This window comes from Aspergillus puulaauensis, chromosome 3, assembly GCF_016861865.1.
Source record: "Aspergillus puulaauensis MK2 DNA, chromosome 3, nearly complete sequence".
NCBI lineage: Eukaryota > Fungi > Ascomycota > Eurotiomycetes > Eurotiales > Aspergillaceae > Aspergillus > Aspergillus puulaauensis.
The window spans coordinates 1,328,999-1,348,590 of record NC_054859.1 but is presented as its reverse complement, the minus strand read 5'-3'; the positions used below and the strand labels follow the sequence as shown (position 1 = coordinate 1,348,590).

General features: G+C 50.0%; 8 protein-coding genes across 8 annotated transcripts; 4 read left to right on the top strand and 4 right to left on the bottom strand.

Annotated features, from left to right (window-relative positions):
* Window positions 1-963: 963 nt before the first annotated feature.
* Window positions 964-2,960, bottom strand: APUU_30539S (uncharacterized protein; the record flags this gene model as incomplete). Its single annotated transcript, XM_041701644.1, has 4 exons — window positions 964-2,249; window positions 2,310-2,376; window positions 2,427-2,779; window positions 2,849-2,960. 4 exons carry the CDS (start codon window positions 2,958-2,960, stop codon window positions 964-966), a joined length of 1,818 nt encoding a protein of 605 aa, XP_041554508.1.
* A 468-nt stretch (window positions 2,961-3,428) lies between these two features.
* On the bottom strand, window positions 3,429-4,849 carry APUU_30538S (BRcat and Rcat domain-containing protein; the record flags this gene model as incomplete). Its single annotated transcript, XM_041701643.1, has 2 exons — window positions 3,429-3,810; window positions 3,867-4,849. The coding sequence occupies 2 exons, from the start codon at window positions 4,847-4,849 to the stop codon at window positions 3,429-3,431; spliced, it is 1,365 nt and encodes a 454-aa protein (XP_041554507.1).
* A 1,282-nt stretch (window positions 4,850-6,131) lies between these two features.
* Window positions 6,132-6,798, top strand: APUU_30537A (RNA recognition motif domain-containing protein; the record flags this gene model as incomplete). Its single annotated transcript, XM_041701642.1, has 5 exons — window positions 6,132-6,151; window positions 6,251-6,323; window positions 6,410-6,516; window positions 6,583-6,719; window positions 6,782-6,798. The coding sequence occupies 5 exons, from the start codon at window positions 6,132-6,134 to the stop codon at window positions 6,796-6,798; spliced, it is 354 nt and encodes a 117-aa protein (XP_041554506.1).
* Window positions 6,799-7,467: 669 nt separating this feature from the next.
* Window positions 7,468-8,582, bottom strand: APUU_30536S (gamma-glutamylcyclotransferase; the record flags this gene model as incomplete). Its single annotated transcript, XM_041701640.1, has 5 exons — window positions 7,468-7,989; window positions 8,063-8,206; window positions 8,284-8,333; window positions 8,400-8,431; window positions 8,488-8,582. 5 exons carry the CDS (start codon window positions 8,580-8,582, stop codon window positions 7,468-7,470), a joined length of 843 nt encoding a protein of 280 aa, XP_041554505.1.
* Window positions 8,583-9,539: 957 nt separating this feature from the next.
* On the top strand, window positions 9,540-10,596 carry APUU_30535A (putative short-chain dehydrogenase/reductase family protein; the record flags this gene model as incomplete). The annotated part of the gene is made up of 2 exons (XM_041701639.1): window positions 9,540-10,414; window positions 10,467-10,596. The coding sequence occupies 2 exons, from the start codon at window positions 9,540-9,542 to the stop codon at window positions 10,594-10,596; spliced, it is 1,005 nt and encodes a 334-aa protein (XP_041554504.1).
* Window positions 10,597-11,204: 608 nt separating this feature from the next.
* Window positions 11,205-12,372, top strand: APUU_30534A (uncharacterized protein; the record flags this gene model as incomplete). The annotated part of the gene is made up of 4 exons (XM_041701638.1): window positions 11,205-11,245; window positions 11,314-11,332; window positions 11,445-12,288; window positions 12,350-12,372. 4 exons carry the CDS (start codon window positions 11,205-11,207, stop codon window positions 12,370-12,372), a joined length of 927 nt encoding a protein of 308 aa, XP_041554503.1.
* A 760-nt stretch (window positions 12,373-13,132) lies between these two features.
* APUU_30533A (MDR family MFS transporter) lies at window positions 13,133-15,227 on the top strand (the record flags this gene model as incomplete). The annotated part of the gene is made up of 5 exons (XM_041701637.1): window positions 13,133-13,411; window positions 13,480-13,509; window positions 13,571-13,881; window positions 13,936-14,057; window positions 14,110-15,227. The coding sequence occupies 5 exons, from the start codon at window positions 13,133-13,135 to the stop codon at window positions 15,225-15,227; spliced, it is 1,860 nt and encodes a 619-aa protein (XP_041554502.1).
* Window positions 15,228-16,034: 807 nt separating this feature from the next.
* Window positions 16,035-17,962, bottom strand: rlmA (SRF-type transcription factor RlmA; the record flags this gene model as incomplete). The annotated part of the gene is made up of 3 exons (XM_041701636.1): window positions 16,035-17,606; window positions 17,675-17,831; window positions 17,907-17,962. 3 exons carry the CDS (start codon window positions 17,960-17,962, stop codon window positions 16,035-16,037), a joined length of 1,785 nt encoding a protein of 594 aa, XP_041554501.1.
* Window positions 17,963-19,592: the final 1,630 nt, after the last annotated feature.

Here is a 19,592-nt window from a genome sequence, read left to right as displayed (position 1 = left end):
CGGACTTGCGGTGTACTTGACAGCGACAATTGGATAAGATCCATGCCTTGGTGTATGTCTGATAGGGAAAAAAGGAAGTAGGCTGTTCTGGGACGGAGTTTCAGCCAAGCTGCAGGAAGGAAGAACCGGCCAGCTGGAGATTGTGCTCGTCTTCACAAAGGGCACTACTACGACTACTTTAGGCAGGCACTAACCCGACAACCAGGTTCCTGGGTCCAATGCATATTAAAGGGCGCTACCCGCTACACTCAGCCCTGGGGGCGAGGAATCAATCAATAACGGCGAGCAAACCAATGAGATAAGCAACACAACCACAAGTTTTAGACTTCCCTTTTATAGTACGTGCCCCGATATTTGGATCCCTGTCCTTGGTCTCTTTCCTTTCTGGGGTTAGAAGAGAAGAGGGAAATGAGATAAAAAGCAAACATGCAAATAAATGAATTCGAGTCTCGACGGCTTTGGGAGCCTGTGCGCTGCATTAGTCTACCGTTCGCCCGGGTCCAAAATATACAGACTCCAATAAGCATCAAGCGTGCTCCAGCCTCCGTCTCACGCGCCCCAAGCTTTCAGTAAGCGTACCGAATCAGTAGCTGCTGGTGTTCCAGGCGAACGGGCCAAGGATGTCCGGGCATTTCCAGTCTCTTGAAATGAAGATCAAAATACTCTGAGGATATTTGCAGTTCTCTGGGCAAAGGTGAATTAGCATTGCTTCGTAACCTGAGCGTCGGTGCCGCAGTCCGTGCCTCAACCCAAGACTTGAATCCTTCAAGGGTGATATTCATTAGCTTGTCGCCTCTGATAAGGTCAATGACCAAGTCTTACCTAAACTTCATGAGGTGTAACTATCGACAACGCTGTTGCTATCAGTCCGCCAACAATTGTGCCCTACCAAGCAGAATAATCTATATACAGTGTACAACTCTCCTTGCGGCCATAGACTGCACAGGACGCCATCATTTGAGCTCAATATAGTTTGTTTTGGCGCCAAAAGTTTTTCATTGGGTCAATTGTCACATAATCCAACTTGTTTGCATCGGGTCCCTTCCATTCTCGCACTTGCCCCGAATCCATAGACGATACCTTCTCCATGGGAAGCAAACCTTCCTGGTTAGCACAAGGTCCCCCAGAATATGAAAGGTACCGCTCGTAATTTCCGCTCGCTGGTGTATAAATGGCCGTTTCGCTGGCTTCCTGACCGGCAAGAAGCGTCTCCTGCCCGATATGGGAAAGGTTAAACATCTCTTCGTCCTTTAAGCCCCACTCCCAAGGAGAATGCAGTGGAACATTCCCATCATTGTTACTGGTAGTGGCCTTAATCGTCGGCACGCATTCCGATGCATCAAGTGGTGCATCTGGTTCTGACCGCATGATTGCGTCGTATGCAGCATCAAACGCTTGAGAAATGAACAATGCATCTTCGCCGTAGACGAAACCCACTCCTCTGCCTGGGCAAGGGCGCTGAGGCTGAAACGAGTTCCCTTCCATGGCGTAATCTGTCTGCCCGTGCGCAGGAAGAGGCTTCCCGAGAGGAAGATCAATGCACGAGCCAGAAAATGAGCAAGGTTCCAAAGCTGCCGTTCGAGGACACGTACTTCTGTCACTCGGGTCGAGTTCGAACCTCTGACCATATCCCTGGGTTTTTCTTCTTTTCGAAAACTTTTCATGGATGTTTTCCTTGTCCTGGGACGAGGTATTCTTCCGTTTTCGTGAGCTTATCTGCAGCCGAGAACCAGGAGTCGTCGTACTGCCTTCGTCTTCTGACTTCCATGAAGATATCCTTTGCTGCATAATACTCTTGAGATCCTCTAGGGTCCAGTATACCTTTTCCGGATTTGCGGTAGCATTTGCATTCGATGAGTGCATATTGAAGTCTAACAGTCTCATGGTGCTAGATTCAGCTACGATGTCTGCAGCTGATCGCGATTCCTGTTCCATCGGGGGGTAGACCTTGGGTTTCTCGCTGGGGCCTTTTTGCTCTTTCCCATAACAGAATAGTTGGTCACTACTTGTCTCTGCTTGTTTGCCAGGCACATATCGTATAGCAGGATCATCAAAATCCAATGTTATGTTCTCAGCTTGTGGCTGTTGCTCAAGAGTTCCTCCAATTTCACTATGGGCTTGGCCGATACTTTCTATTCCAAGGTCGTACTCGAGGAACTTTGTTTTCTCATTGTGAAGAAGGCCATTTGCTTGTATGCCAATAGGCCTTTTGCTCAGGAACTCAGTCTCGGAGAAGCCCTGATCTGGCACTAGACAACAGGCATATGAATAAGTATAAAAGTTCCCGTAGTTGAAATTGGTATTCTTACCGCGAGTCTTGACTGGAGATGACCTTTTGCCCCTGTTGAAAATCCCCAAATTCGTAGCAGAATGAAGCTAAACCAGGGTCAACATTGTCTCTTCCAGATCGCCTTATAGGTAGGTACCGTCAAGCGGCTCGATGGCACATTCGAAGCCTGAAAATCCTCGTTGATGGTATGTTTCCTCTTTTGTCTCGGTGGCTTCTTTGTTTGTACGGTTGTACTTCTATCGTTCTTCACCAAACTCTTGCCTTTATATTCGTACCGGTCCTTTTTGGTCTTCGCTCTTGGAAGGCGTTTATACCCGTTCCTCTCTATTCTTGAAATCCCAGATTCAGTTGATTTTGTTGTGGGCCTCGATAAATATGGCTGTTCAAAGTCCTTGAGCTCAATACGGGTCTGCTGCCATCTTCTTGCTCGTGGTGATCGCCTTTGAGGAATGAGGCTTGCGTCAAGGATCTGCTTTTCAATGGGAATCCCTATTAACGCGAGTCAAAAGAGGTCTGAAATGTATAATAAGGCCTCCGTTTGGACTCGAACGAGCGTACCATCATAAATGAATCTTGCAGAGGGCTGCTTGTCGCTCTGTGGAATGACCGGCTCCGCTTCGTGCAATTGCGACAGCCAGCTAAGGAATCTCCTCTCGTCGGCGACAACCATAAAGCCGAAAACTGTGGTCTATCAACACTTGAGCTATATTGGCCGCTGATCTATCGTCTCATGATACTGACTAGTAGGTAGATATCAGCAATGACGTGGGCGGGGTGCGAAAGGGAATGTAAACAAACCGGGTCGTTAAAAGACAAGGAAGGAAGTACGGGCTACTAAAGTTACGGCAGCAGTGACGTCGGATAAGTGGGAAGTACCTAAGTAACCAACCTTTCCTAATAATTACGATTGATAGTAGTAAATAATCGGCCCCATAGAACTTCCTATTTATTCATTGGGCAGGTCCAGTATTGTATAAAACATCGCTCCAGAACGAGATGAAGCCTTGCCATAAGCAGAATCCATAAGAGAGATAATCATACATATAAATCGCGTCGCTATTCTGTTCGCCTCCCAAGCATCCCCAGTCAGATCCTAGCAAGTGGATGTTTTCGAAGTTCGAGCAGCATCTCATTGCATCTACAGGCGGTGCTGTTTGCAGCGCAGGCATGCCCGGAGCTCACAGTTAGGGCATTCCATTATAAAATTCGGAAGCACGTCGCCGCAAATCTCACACTCAAAGCCGTCGTCGTCGCTGTCTTCCTCGCCGCTATCTTCATCCTCGTCATCAATGTCCGGGGCCTCGACGCGTCTCCAAACGGGGGCATGTTGATGCCGGCAGGGTGTCCCTCTTATCCTTTCTATCACTTCCCTAACATCTTCTTGTGCAGGTGGCCTCTCAGCATTTCGAGCTGCAACCACGCGAGCCCTATCATATAGTCTGTCCTCATCCCACCTTGCACAGCCGCAGTTTTTCCACTTCGCAGTGCAAAGGTAACAAAATTCATACCGGCAGCGACATCTAGGCGGGTAGGCAAAGTTAGTATAATACTATAGAAGTACCCTTAATTTTCTTACGTGATATGGTTGCAGCCGGTATTCAATTCAATGAGATGATGGCATTTGGGGCACTGTTGCCATCCAGACTGCTTCGCTAATTCCATTATTTCAGTCTCTTCGTCAAGACATGGGCCGTCATGGGCAAGTCGTTTGCACAATGTGCATGTTCTCGCGTGGCATGTGTGGCAACTGCCGACATATCCCACCACTTGTGGAGGTGGAATATATTTCGCACAATGGGCGTTTGAACAGTAGGTTCTGTAAGGGTCATTGTTTTCAATTTCTTTCTCTTCAAAGCTCCTGACAAGTCCCGCATCGATGTGTTTCTTCAACTCTGATGGAGGTATTGGTATGCGGCAGCATCTAGGAGGGAAGAGCGACTGGTCTTTGAGGGCGTCCTTAACCAAGTGAGTTATGCAGTCTTTGCAGAACCAATGTGGGCAATATGCCTGAATCATGTCGTAAGCAGCCTTTTTGTCGTTGCAAGCCGCGCACTCAGCCTGCACTACAGTAATAAATTGACGACTCTCGGCGGCCTTGGAACTTTCGGCCACGCAGCGTCTTTTGTTAGGGTGGTTTTCCCTCAAGAATTCGTTTTGGGCATCTATCTGAGAAGCGAATCCTTCAGAGAACACAGTATCAACGAGCCTCAAAGGTTGTTCGTGCGCCGAGGGCTGTTCATGTGCCGGCGGGGTTTTGCCAGCGAGTTGGAAAGCCAGCTTTCGGTCTGCAAACGCTCTGTCCTCTTCCTGGGCTGCAAGAGTGAGAGCGACGCCATCTCCAGATACGGCATTGGCCATGCTTAACGCCATTTGGTGATCCTGAATAAATATGGAGGACTGGTTGAGCTGACCAGACCACTCTTGCATAGCCAACTCACCGTCTGTAAACACCCCAGCCCTCTGTTTTCCCTTGTGCCTGTTGGACTCCTCCAGTGCATCTTGCATCAGGAGCTGGAGAATCAACTTCCTGCTTGCTTCATCCATGTTCCATAACAGCATGTCGGTTGATGGGATTGATGGAAATAATCAGGAAGAGTCAAGTGTTTATAAAGCGAACATGAGAGAGTGCGTGAGAAGAGAGTGCTAAACGCGAACGGGGGAAAGAGCTGTTTACCAACAGGTTGCTGTTTGTGCCTCCAGCCATTGGACTGGTTGCACCCGATTGAGCTGTTTTCCATGATGCTAGATGAGTTGATTTGAACCCTATCATGACTTCTCTGCAATCAATCAGATTTACTTTGCGCAAATTCCTCAATCCGGGGAGGAAATGGGCAGGGAAGGTGAAATCTATGAAATTTCGACGTGAGGATGCATTGAAATATATGCTGTATACAGAGAGCAATGCCGTTTCGCCAGCGTGGTCTAGCCTCCCCGCCAGGGCCTAGACAGGAGCAAGAGCCATTTGGGCAGCATAAAGTTTGCAGCTTGATAGCGATAAAATCTGACTTGAGCTGCATGTGCAGGCTTAGTCGCAGCTAGTGCGCGCCACTACGACGAACCGAGAAAAGCGACGGCGGCCAGTGGCAGCACGGAGAACAAAAGGGGAAAGAGGAAACAGCCAGAGGTTCAGAACGGGAGCCAACCCCGCTATCTCGACGTCGCCTTACTACCAAGACATGAGAAATCCCCCCTTCGTCGCCCGCCGATTCGTCGCAGTTCTTGCGGCGAGCCAGGAAAAAGGCCACCTGGGCAAAACGCTCTGAGGCTATTGGCGAAAAAGGACTGAGCAACCCCTCCAAGATGTGACTTGGCTATCTCTGCATCCCATCACAGCACTTGCGCCGCTGTGCCGCCAATCCTCTTCCCCCGCTCTGCCGGACTGTGCTTTCGTGCTCCGGTGTCTGCCTTTCGCCTCATCCGTGGAGGGTATCGATTCCTGCGCAGATTGGCACTGCAGACAGTCGCCGGAACCCTCCTGTAGCTTCCTCCCCGTGTCCACAGTCCGCGCGCCGACATCGACTGACTGTAAGTTGTAATTCGAGGGCGGAGTTTTCCCTGCACCGCGTCGCTCAACAGCGCAGTGAATAAATAATTGAGCAAGTGGGCTTGACACAACACTTCCGTCCCCAGTCCAACTAGTGCCACCCCTCTTGACTAAATTCTTTTCCTTCCCGGAGTTTCATCTTCCTTCTCCCATCCCCTCATCACGGCCTGATCTGCTGTTCTCGCTTTCTGTCCTAAACTCTGTTGCGCCCATCTGGTGATTGCAGCTATTGAATTCAGCCTCCGGTGCCAGACAACTGACTGCCCCTCCAGCTCACCCACTTAGCGGAACTTCAATATGGCCAAGCTATTCATTGGGTCTGTCTATCCGTCTCTTTTGGTCATCACCTACCCTCAATGAATCTCCCTTTTCATCGGGTCGATGACGCCCCCAACTGACACAAACCACCCAACTAGCGGCCTCGCATGGCACACCACCGATGATACTCTACGCGAGGGGTTCTCGCAGTTCGGAGCCATCGAAGAAGCTGTACGTATCGTGTCTGGAGTTCCAGCTTCACGCCGTCCTCCCCCCTCTCCTTTTGCGAAAGAAGAGCCAGTATTCACATATATCAGGTCGTTGTCAAGGACCATGACACTCTGCGCAGCCGTGGATTCGGTTTCGTCCGGTTCTCCAATGAAGCTGAGGCGCAAACTGCCATGGATAACATGAACAACCAAGAGTACGTGCCAGACCATACTATCAGCTGGGTGACCCTGTTGGATCTAAATACTTACCCTACCTCCAGATTTGACGGTCGTATTATCCGCGTGGACAAGGCTTCGGAGAGATCCAACCCTCGCAACGGCGGTTTCCAGGGTCGCGGCGGCTACAACCGCCCTGACCGTCCAGAGGGACAAACTTACCGTGGCGGTGGTGCCGGTGGTATGTTGCCTCCATCCATGGTATCTTTTTCCACATGGCTTTCATTAACACACTCTCTCCAGGCTGGCGTAACCAATGATGGGGCTGAACATTGTCGTTTTGCGCCTTGAAGATTGAGTTTCCTTGTTATACAGACTGCCGACACATGATACAATCTATGACACCCAGTTTTGATGGTTGATGACGCTTGGATGGGATGAATAATGCTGATCCTCATGATCCTTTGGACGAGATGAATACTTGCGTTACGTTGCTTTGAATTTTTGGTGTGTTTCAGCTAGTGGTTGACATCTAATCTGGCATCCCATACGATGGCGATCTATCAACGAGTAGAAAAGAGTAGACTTACCACCCGCAGGTTTTCTACTACATTCGACCCCGGATGGCGTTTTTCAGGAGAGCGTTAGAGTCTACCCATGGCTCTTTCAAGCGCCTTCATACAATCCGCTCTGGTCCATGACCATACCAGATACACGCACTAGCGATTGACTTGCTAACAACCGGTCATGATACTGAGCACCAAGTCTTGATTGTGGTGCCAGCTTCTTATACTGACTGAAAACGGGAATCTATTGCGCTTTCTCCTTCAACCATCGGCAAGAAAGTTTCTACAAAATTAAAACATACAATTTCCTACGCTTCTCGAATTCAAACATTTTGCAAAACTCTCGCACAAACCTTAAATCCAATCTAGCATCTATGCAATCTAACCTACAGCCACCATCCACCACGATCTAATTTAGAGTCCCTACTCCGATAAATCCACATCCTTCCTCCCCTCTGCCCCCTCTGCCAACGCCTCCCGAACATCCCTCTCAGCCTTCTCCTCCTCTCTTCTTGCCTCACCACCTCCCTCAATCTCCCTAACCCTCTTCACCAAATCCGTAACATGCCCATCCGCAGTCCCCAACCCAACCCCCTCAAGCGCCTTCTCCAGCAAATACAAGTACTCCGTGTTCTTCCCGCTCTGTCCATGGCCGCGGCTAATAACCTCCGCGACATCCTGAGGCTCACGGCGCGCCTGGTCTCGCAGGAATTGCGGGTTCGTGGGTTGTCCTATGTACACCATGCATATTATTGGCGACGTTGAGTCGGGTTGGTCTGTGTTAGTAGGCGCCGTGGTTGCCACCGGGTGAAAGGGCGTGTAGTGCGCGCTGTACCCATCTATTTCCCGCACGTCGAGATAGTCGTGGACTTCCTCGGCGTGGGAGGCGGGAATGTGGTATGCGGCACCCCAGACGCGGGTTGTTTCGGCGTCGAGGTGGGCTAGCTGTTAGGGGTGTTAGTTGGCAAATAGGTAGGCAGGCAGGCACAGTATGTTTAATGGGGGGGGTAGTACGTACTGGATCATCCAATGTCTCCCAGAAGCCGCGCTCTATCACTGTTACTACGCGGCCTGGTTGCTCGGGGGTTCCTCTGTGGTCGGTACTGAAAGGTGCACCTTGATTAGATTGAGCTTGACCACCTTCTCTTCTATGGATGCTTACCTAGCCTATATGTGTCGTAATATTAGCTTATTAAACCAATTGTTAAAGCATGGTAAATTCATAGAGGGGCAACTAACCTGCCAAAACCGGCGCACATACCCATCAATATACCCTGGGACCCGCTGGTCTATTGCAGTTCTCATTAACTATTCCGAACGAGTCTGCGGTTTACATCGCGGAATTCCAAACGTACCATAGTGAGGTGGAGGCTTCCATATCAAACTCCTTTATCGACAGGTCAACTCGACGAACGTCTAAATTAATAATCAAATAGCACTCACCCATAACCAAACACCCACAGATCACCTTTGGGGAAGTACTGGCGCCACGTTCGGCCATCTGTTGGCTCTTGGGTCTCTTTGGTTATGGAACTCATGTTGATTTCGGTCACTTAAGCTGATGGCCACAAATCTGGTGGCTGTTGTCTATTGGTGTAGACCCCAAAATGAGTCAATATTGTAGTGGGAGATATACAAACGGGAAGCGGGCAAAACAGAATGAGAGAAGTGTTAAACCCCAGTGTAATGCTTGCCCGGGTAATTCCTTGTGAGAGTCAGCTTACAATGTACAATTAAAGTAACCGAAAGCGAATTACCCGGCTGAATTTAAAATGCAGATTGACTGAGGTATACAATTTATCATCAAGCCCACCTTGCTGGTGATGAAAGGTGGTACATAAATGGCATCAATGTTTGCTGTGTTTGTATGTAATCTATGCCTAAGGCAGCTATTTACAAGGATGAGTGTTGGCGACGATTCAATCACCATAACCTGTCGCTGCAACCGGGTGTTTTTCATGATTCAGAGGACTTGGCTCTGATTTATCTTCGGAAACTATTACCATTCAGTTTGATTGAAGGATACGTACGGGCTTTCTTATCGAGACGACCTCTAGATTCTCATTGTTCGTCCACCAGCTGAGGATTGCGGTGCTTTAAAAGGTTGTCTTTGAAAACAACTTACCTCAATCATCCATTAGTAACTAGATAACCTCTTTGAAGACAGTTTTAACATTTCATCAGAATGCTCAGCCCATATCGTATCCGTATCCCCAAGCTCTTTTGGGGTGCCCCAAACACAGCGGGGTTGCCCAGACGCCCAAGCGGGTCTCGCAATCAACTCCCTACCGGTAGTACCGTAAACTCTGCTTCCTGAGCTACCGACTCCACGTCCTGATTCAGTTACAGCGCATTTCCGAGGAACTATTTTATATCTTCCGGCATTTTGGGGGACTCTGAGCAACAAATATATTGTTGCAGCATTACTAGCTCTCTTTCGACACTCTGGATACAGCAACCACATTGATTGATTGCAACGAGTTGGCATATACATCATGGCGGGCTTAATCCGACTCCTCAGAACGCAATTCAACCCCCCGACAGAGCCAACCATCTCATTCGCGGGAAAAACGGTAGTCTTGACCGGTGCGACTTCCGGGCTGGGATTTGAGGCAGCTATCAAGCTTCTCAATCTTGGCGTGGAATCATTGATCATCGGCAGCCGAAGCCTGCAGCGCGGTGAGGCAACCAAGACGGAGCTTGAGAAGCGAACAGACAGACGCGGAGTAGTACAGGTATGGGAGCTGGAAATGAACAGTTTCAGAAGTGTGAAGGATTTTGCAGCCCGCATCAATGCGTTGAAGCAGTTGGATGTTGCTCTTCTGAACGCTGGACTTTGGAATCGGGAGTTCACAACATCACCAGAAGGGTGGGAGGAGACATTGCAGGTTAACACGCTATCTACCTCTCTGTTGGCGCTTTTGCTACTTCCAAAGCTGAGGAGCTGTTCTTCTGATTCAAACCCGACACATTTGAGTGTTGTCTCGAGCCAGCAGTTTGTGCGGGCCCAAGCGAAGAGCCTCCAGACGGACGGCCCGTTACTGGAACATCTGAACGACGCTCAGAACTTCAATGGCCCGAAGCAATATGGCGTATCGAAGCTTCTTTTGGAGTATGTTCTTAAGACGGTAGCTGGGCGTTTGCGCAACGAAAACGGGACAGTCCCGGTCATTATCAACACAGTAAGCCCTGGCTTGTGCGCGTCATCGCTTGGGCGCCAATATACCAGATTCTACCACCGATTGGTAGTATGGATAATGTATAGCCTCTTTGCTCGCACAGCAGAACAAGGGAGTCGGTCACTGGTTAGCGCGACATACCAAGGGTTGGAATCGCATGGGAGGTGTTGGCGAAGTGACGGATATTTGGAGTAAGTCGGTCCCGCGCGTATATTTATTGAACAAGCTAACTCGTGTCCCAAGTGAATCAACCGCGCTAACTACAGGTCTGGAAGGAAAGCAATTCCAGGCCAAAGCGTGGAAGGAGATAATGGATGTCCTCAAGCAGCAGACGGGCGGTTTTGATGAAGTATTAAAAGGATCTGATCGGTAGGAGACCGCATTATGTATACGTACTTTGATATGATATCAGATTTAGTTAGAGCACATTGGAGTCGGGACTGATAGCCCGAGCTGACGATTCAGTCGTCGTCAGAAATAAGCGCGCCTGGTTGTGTTGCTATTAATACTGTATACTAGCAGTGGAGGAACCACTGGCCATGGATCGCCATCGCACTATTTCCCTCGATCGCCAGTTCCCAACTCCGAACAGCTGCCTCAACGGCACTGAACGCGCATGCCTTTGCGTGAGCCGATGGCGAAAACAGCAGCTAATGCCGCAGGGCCCGAATTTGTGCGCATTCTTCGTATCGTTATACAAAGAGGGCAGGCAGGGCTTTTGTTGGATTCTTGGCAGCTGGTTAATCCTTAATCCCCGACTGACGACCCACGCCTCCGCCCGCTCATGACAACAACAGCCTCGCGAAGAAGAATGGTGCGAGCCTAACTCCTTATTCTCTGCAGGCCCAATTTTCGCTCTTTCACCTCCCTCCCTTGATTGATAGCCATGCTCGCTCTTCCTAAATGAAAAGGGCTCCTACTTCGACCGTTTCACCCTAAACCCCTCTGAATTGCGCCCGCACTACGTCAGTCGTTGCGACCATGGCGTACAATAAAGCTTACAATCCAGATGCGCTCCCAGCGTAAGTGATACTTCGACCCGGGACACTCGGGAATGATGAAATGCTAATACAGGCATTCTTTGAATTAGGCACGTGGAGCCTGAACAGGTATGATAACCACGTTGGCAGGCCAATCTGCTCATTGCGGCCACATCTGACTGTATAATATTTCTAGGCAGCCCAAATGATCGGTGCCATGCAGATTAAGCCAGGAAACCAGAAATATCAACAAAGACCTCCACAACAACAGCCTTCGCATGGCGGAGTCCCACCTCGCGTGCCAGCACCGTCTAGCGCTCCAAGTTCTCATCAATATCCTGCACCCCATCGGCCCCCTACAGGTCCCCCGCGCTCAGCCTTAGACCGACCTCTACCTAACGTGCCTCAAGGCCAAAGCCAACAACGGCCTGGCGGCCTCCTACACCCTTCTCCTCCGCCCCAGAACTACGGTTTCGGACCTCCTCCGTCGCAGCCTGTGCGCAATCGCCCCCCGCCTGCATCACGTCCTCCTGCAACCCCGCAGCCATTAGCTGTTCCCAATGACGACCCGCAGCAGCTGTTCCCGCTATTTCGGGCTGCCAACTCGTCCCATTCAGGCGCGCTTACCGAGCAGGAGCTGGGCTCTGCCCTGGTAAACGGTGACTACACTTCGTTCCACCCTAAGACCGTGAAGATGATGATCGGCATGTTCGACCGGAACAGGAGCAACTCGATCTCGTTCGACGAGTTCGTGTCGTTATGGCGGTACCTGGCAGCGTGGCGAGAATTGTTTGACAAGTTTGATGAGGATCGTAGTGGGCGCATCAGTCTCCGGGAGTTCGAGAAGGCATTGGTAGCGTTCGGGTATCGTCTCAGCCCGCCATTCGTGACAGTGCTCTTTGCTACATTCGAAAAGAAGGGGCGGGTGGCTAGTGGGCCTCCGACAGCTCCTCCGCCGTCGGGGATGAGCTTCGATTTGTTTGTTCAAGCATGCATAAGTCTTCGGCGTATGACGGACGTGTTTAAGCGGTATGACGACGATCGTGATGGATATATCACGCTGAGCTTCGAAGAGTTCCTAACGGGTAAGTCAAGTCTGCCGGGCGAGTTATGAATTGAATATAAGATCTAACGTGTACCTTGCAGAGATCCTCCAATTACAAGATTAAGAACAAGTGCGATCACAAAAGACCGGTCGGGTTTTGGGGTCCCTGCGTATATTATTCCCTTTTGTTTATTATTCTGCGAACAGCATATATTATACCCTGACCACAATAACTATTCGCTGTGATCCTGTAAGCTCTGTAGAAATAATATCATGCCTGAGGCCATATTCCCAAACAGGCAATGATCTGTAGACGACTCGAGTTGCTTCTCTTCCAACTTCCAAGCTTTCTACGTGTCTCATTAACTATCCAAGTGCTTGCTTATTTTCGAAGCATTCTGGCCAAGTCAGAACCGCAGCTCCCTTGCCCCAAATGGAATCTCCGGGAGTGCAGCACAACACTGCTGGCCCGGCGACCAGCCCTGTATTGTTATCTCCTTGCTCAATCGTTATGCGAATGCGGAAATAACATCTCGGCCTCGGAGAAATCGGCCGACTCTTTGACTCAACTTTAGCGCAACCGTGAACGCCGGAGGCCCCCGCTCAGCGTCTCCCATAAGTTAATGCTGCACTTGGATTCACAGCAGTCAGCCGCTGCTTGACAATCATTTTCTTTCTGTGTCCCGCAGTTTATATACTCAACATTTTTTTTTTATTTCTTTTTTTTTCCTGGAAATGCATCTTGTGTTTCTTTCCCTGGTCGCGCGACTGATCTAGACCCGTCGGCTCGACCCGCTTGGAAAAGCCAAGTCTGATACTTTTTTTTCTACCCCAGACCTATTCGCATCCCCTCTTTTCTTCTCTCGTACCCCCCTGCTGCGAGAATGGCGGTACCTGAAGCTTCGCGCGGCGAGAGCGAATACGCCCAAGATGGGGTTGAAAACTATGGCGCCACTGAGAAACCATCCGCACCGTCTGGGACATCCCCCGAAGAATCGTCAGACGGCGCAAAACCTCGTTCTTTGTCGACAGAGTATGACCGTACACAAGAGGAAGGCGATGCGGCGCCAGATACTTCAAACGAAAACCCGTTGGATCGGGTCCCGTCTCAGGCGCAGAAACTGGGAAAGAAGAAGATCGCGGTGGTTATGGGTGCACTTTGCGTATGCTCTCTTTCTCCCCCTAATGTTATTGTCGGATCATATGCTAACTGATATCCTGGAACATGTAGCTCGTCCTATTCCTTGCGGCTCTCGATATGGTATGGGGGATTACCTGCTCTTTGTCTGGGCCACTAGTTACTAACGATGATACACTGGCAGACAATTATTTCTACAGCCCTGCCGACGATGGCAGCTGATTTCCATGCTTCCGAAAGTGGATACTCGTGGATGGCCTCTTCCTTCTCCTTGACCAACGCAGCCTTTGTCCCGCTCTGGGGCAAAGTAAGTGATATCTGGGGCCGAAAACCTATTCTTCTTCTCGCCAACGCCGCATTTCTTATCGGAAGCTTGATCTGTGCTTTATCACAAAATCTGCCTATGGTTCTAGCTGGAAGAGCGATCCAGGGTGCCGGGGCTGGTGGAATCATCACATTAGCGAATATCTGTGTCTCCGACCTATTCAGTGTTAGGTTTGTCACATTATTACTAGGACATTGATTGCATGTGGCTGACAGTGTCTGCAGGGAACGTCCGGTTTACTACGCTCTTTTTGGTGCCACATGGGCTATTGCAGGCGCTTTGGGCCCTCTTGTTGGTGGCGCATTTACTACCAGCGTCACATGGCGTTGGTGTTTTTATATCAACTGTAAGTATCACGGATGGCCTGCGTGTTGCAGCCGAAACTGACATCCTACTAGTGCCGATTGGCGGTGCGTCTTTTGCTATTCTTGTACTTTTCCTCAAGATAGAGTCGCCGAAGACTCCTTTATGGGCTGGTATCAAGACCATCGACTGGTCCGGTAATCTTCTTATTGTTGGAGCCACACTTATGTTCCTATTTGGCCTTCAATTCGGCGGCGTCGATTACCCCTGGGACTCTCCAACAGTCATTTGCCTCATCGTATTCGGGATAGTGACATACGTCCTCGCGATGCTTAACGAATGGAAGATAGCACGCTACCCCGTTATTCCCATCCGCCTCTTCAGCAACTGGCACAACGTCGTCATCCTCCTCATCTGCTTCGTCCACTCCATGGTCTTCATGGGCGGCTCCTACTACCTCCCTTTCTACTTCCAAACCGTCCTCCTTGTCAGCCCTATCCTCAGCGGTGTCTACGTCCTCCCTCTAGTCCTCAGTCTCTCTTTCACGTCCGCCGTTACCGGAATCATTATTAAGAAAACTGGCCGCTACCACGAACTCATCTCTATCGCTTTCGTCTTCCTCACCCTCGGATACGGCCTCCTAATCGACTTGAAACCATACGCCTCCTGGCCCCGCCTCATTATCTACCAACTCATCGGCGGCTTCGGCACAGGACCCCTCTTCCAAGCTCCCCTTGTGGCCCTGCAGGCAAACATCCACCCATCCGACATGGCCTCTGGAACCTCAACCTTCTCCTTCCTACGTCAAGTCTCCGCCGCAATCTCCATCGTCATCGGCACAGTCATCTACCAAAACATGCTCGTCAACAAACGAGGCACGATCATGGCAGCCGTTGGGCCGCAAAAGGCGCAGGCCCTCCAAAACGCCTTCTCCGAGAATAACCACGACCTTATCCGCGCGCTCCCGACTGACCAGAAGGACGTCGTCTTGGGAGCCTTTAATTTCTCCCTCTCCCGCATCTGGATCTTCTACGCCGCTATTTCTGCTGTTGGCATGCTCGCTTGTATATTTCTTCGGCCCGTAGAGCTCAGCAAGACGCATACTGTTGCCAAGACAGGGCTGGAGGAGCAGGAGCGTGCGAGAAAGGAGATTCTGGAAGCGCAGGCTAGGGCTAGAGCTGCAAAGTTGTCTGAAGGCAAGGAGAAGGTGTAGCCTTGTAAATTTGTACATGTTTGTTGAATCGCCTCTCTTCTACGGCTGGCCTTTTTTTTTTTTAAGTACATACTAGCGAGATACTTTGATCCAAAATAATAGATAATCTAGACTTACTCATTTGATCTAAACATGATAAGTGTAGGATGAGATGTGGAATAAGCGAGCTGAGGGGAGAGCCATAGTTTAGTAGACTTGAACTGCTTCGTAGAGGCAGCGACTAATCATCAAATTAGTTTCAGGGGCTGCTAGTGCGCGTGAAGGAGAAGTACATTCATTACCTATTGATTCAAACTAACATTATGGACCTAATGAAATACCCGCCCTATATCCAAAACATTGACAGATGGAAAGGAAACGAGAGAGGGAGAGGGCTCCCGGAATAGGAATACATAAAGAGAAACGCCAGGTGATAAACGAAACAAAATGAACGAAAATATAAAAGAGACACGATATCAAATAGTTTGAAATATATCAAACCTGACATTCTGGAGTTGATTTCATTGACTCAGTTTTGTTTGATCCTGAAGACTAGGTACTTTGAGAAGGCGCAGAGCAAGTACATCAGAGAAGGGGTATAGAGAGTAAGACTATGTAAATGAAGATGAGTGAGGGAAGAGAAAGTAAACCCAAAGCAAGATGGATAATACAGAAGGAAGGATCTTTGAAGTCGATAAACCCATACTCCCAATCCAACATATTTCCAAACGCCGCGAGAATGCAACGAGAACGGGGCTGAGGACAAGAGACTGTGCATTTGGCACAGGCGGGGAATCACATCATTAAATAGAAATTATAAAACGAATGCTATGTTTTGGCTTTCTTTGCGGCGCCTTCCCCACTAGAGCCACTATCCGGGCTCTTGCGTTTCTTTTCTTGCTCTTCTTCCCGGCCAAACCCGGGGCCGGTTTGCACCTGAGGAGTGGGGAATACGAGGGGACTCGGGAGTATATTGCTGTCCGGTCCAGAACGCCCAAATCCCCATTCAGCGGGAAAGAAACTGGATGGCGACGGAAGAAGCGCATCGGAGACAAAACGGCTTGGTAATGCAGATATTGGCGTCTCTATGTTGTTGTTATTATTATAGGCGTTGTTATTCTGCGCTGCTGCGGCCGCAGTTACTGGAGGCGGGGGTCTAGCAAACGGATTTGGCGGACCTTGCGCACCCGCACTATGTATTGCGCCAGCTGATGGAGAAGGCGGTGGTAACACCACACCTGGGTGACTGGGGTCAAGGCTGCCCTTAACGGGGGTTGCAGCCTTCTGTCCGGCAGAAGATGAGGATTCGGCGGTCGCACTACCCCGATCAGAATTCTCACTTGGTATCTGAACTTTTAATTGAGGCCGCTTGGAGCCCAGCTGTGCACTGTTAGTCCGTACAGGGGGCTTGATGTCCGATACAGATTTGGAAAGAGGTGTTGATGTTGCAGCTCTCGGCGGGGGAGAATGGCTTTGCGGTAGTTTCTTTTCTTCAGGTTCGTGCTGAGTTGACTCAGCCTTCACACTCGTGCTCTCACCGAAGTGGAAAAAATTGCGCGCCAACATTGATCCGTGATCGTCAATTGGAGTAAATATGCTCTTTGACTTGGAAAGCGGCTTTATCAGTGGAGGCGACTGCGCTTTTTCCGTTTTCAATGTTGGAACCTGATCAGACGATGTTTCAGAAAGGGATGTCGTCCGCTGGGCCTGTGAGTGCTGTTGATCTGCTAAATACGGCTGATTCACATGAGATATGGGCGGGTGCATGGTCATGGTCGACGGTGGTTGCGCAAGTGCATGATGAGAGGGGTGGTGCGGGTGATGCTGTGGATGCGGTTGAGGGTGTTGCGAGATAGGTTGAGCAGGCATCGATTGTTGAGGCATGGAATGTGGCGGCATAGGCTGGTGCTGAGGTGGCGGTGGTTGGTGATGGGGTCCCGGAGGGTGGTGGCCGAAATGCGCAAATTGAGGTGGTGGGCGTGGGGCCTGTTGGCCCATGTTATGAGGTGCATTTGGATTGTATACCGTCGGATTAGGCATGTATGAAAAGTTGGTCTGAGGGGGAGGAGGCGGGGGCGGGGTCCCAAGATGAGGGGGGCCCCCAAGATTCGAGCTCACACGGCGCAAGTGATTCCTTGACGAGGGTCTAGACGCCCCTTGTGGTTGTGGTGTGCCGTGGCGCGGGTCGAAAGGTATGCCGTTGTGGATCGGGGGAGACGCAGAGGGTGCATGGTTTACATGTTGAAAACTTGGGTGCGGTGGCATGGCCATCATTTGAGGATTCTGAGATGGCGCACGGAGGTCTTCAGGGGCCGGCGTGGCATCTTCTTCGTCCTCGTCATCATCATCGCGTTTGCCGTTGAAATCTTCCGGACCTTTGTGTTCATGAGGAGGACCGATCTTAACAAACTAAAGTCAGATCTCGTATTCGAGAGTGGCAGCGGGGTTTTGGATGGGGCAAAGCTAACATATTGATATCGCGCAAGCGCATCTCGCATATCACAGGAGGAGAATTCATAAAGTTTTTTGTTGTGACCAAAGATGATAACAGCGACATCTACTGAGCATAAAACCGCGAGTTCATGAGCCTTCTTGAAGAGACCGCCCTTCCGTTTCAAAAACGTCCTAGATAATCACGATGTTAGGCATGCGATCCGAATTCCCATACGCATAAAGATTACGCAAAACACGGAAACATACACTGAGCGATTACGATCATCTTTGATCGCCTTGATTTCGATCTTTCTTCGACCCATTGGGGGAGATGGTGCGCGAGTGAGGCACGCGGCGTGTAGGTTATCGAGGCTGCAGGGAGGGAAAAAGAAAGCGACGAGCCAGAAACCAAATCGTTCTTTCAAGATAAGCAGTCGCGCGTATTAGCGAAATAAATTCAGAGAAAAACCCGTGAGATAGGTCGACTTTGGAGCGCGCGATACGACAGATGGAGGCTCCTGTGCATTTGTCAGACTCGAGGCTTCTTGATCGTGATACGCGATAATTTGGCTTCTTCCAATAGCAGGAGTGAGCAGGAGGAGAGCAGAGTAGACGAAACAATTATGAATCAGCGAGACACAGGGGATAGAGAGACGAGGTGCATTGAACGAGCGCTAGTTGGGGGCTGGAGGATAAATAGAGAGGGTGGTGAGAGCTTGAGCACCGGTCGGGGGAGGGGAAGGCGAGACAAAGGGGAGGCAACTTCGGGGCGAAACAAAGACAAGAACAAGAGCCTGAGGTAACCAACCTTGGGTGAGATGAAGATGGAGGACTAGGGATCGACAGGGAACAATATTCGGATGGAACAGATGGGGTGTACTCTGGAAGGGATGGAAGAAGAACGGATGATTCTTGGTCGAGACGCGCAGCAGATTCTAAAGATAGCCTGACTTAAAAGGGCGGCAGTCCATAACCGCCGCCTTGCCGCTGCTTTAGCCGCCGTGCTATTTTTACCTGCCCGACGCTCCAGATTCTAGATCTCAGTGACAAAGTTATTAACTGTCCTGGTCCCTGTCTATGTCATTCTCTCAAAGCTGAAGCCCCATCCTTTTCACTGCCTTGCCTGGTCATTGCCATTGCACCTCTACTTGCGCGTTGATTAACTAACACAACAACTTACTAATAAACAGCCTTTTCAGGTTGCTTACCGTACTGTATCACTCGTTGCCTGCGTATTCTAATGTTACTATACTATTCATCAATAATCAAAAATTATTAAGCATTGTTGAATGTTAGCTGCAGTGTTCGTTTACTGCAGCATACATTATTACTGCTTCCTGCGGCCGCTGCCTCTGTCTGTGTGCACTGTGCCGCCAAGCGAGAGTGCTCTGTGCACCTGGCCTGATCACAGCTCCACAAGCTAAAATTAAAGGTGAAAACTAATCTGAGAGACCGATTTGTCTAGACCCCAGCAGGATGTTACAGATGACGGCCCGGGTCCCCTTTCGAGTACAACCACAACAGGCAAGTTGCGCAGGCTGACTGTGCAATGTGATCGTGCAGAACTTGGGCCATATGATCGAGCAGAAGGCACCACAATAAACCGACTCGCTGCCTGAGGCCAAAACGACCAGGGCGATCGTGGCTTCCCCATCGGGATAGCGGGAGGGAGCCACTTTCCAATCCTGGCTAGATTGTGTTAAACGGGCAAAATCATAACTCAGCCCGCGTTTTGATTGGGTGGTGCCCCTGACCAGTCATCTGCCCGCCTGAAGATGGGCGATGAGCCGTCGCTTTGATCGGGCAGTTCGTTTCCACCACCAAAGTGGCAGAGCGCAGTGGGAAAACTCGGCCATATGGGATTTAAAATCCATGATAGCAATCTGTTCATATCCTACGTAGCAATTGGGGTTGTGAAGAGGGCAGAAATAACAGAATCCACTAGGCTCCTAA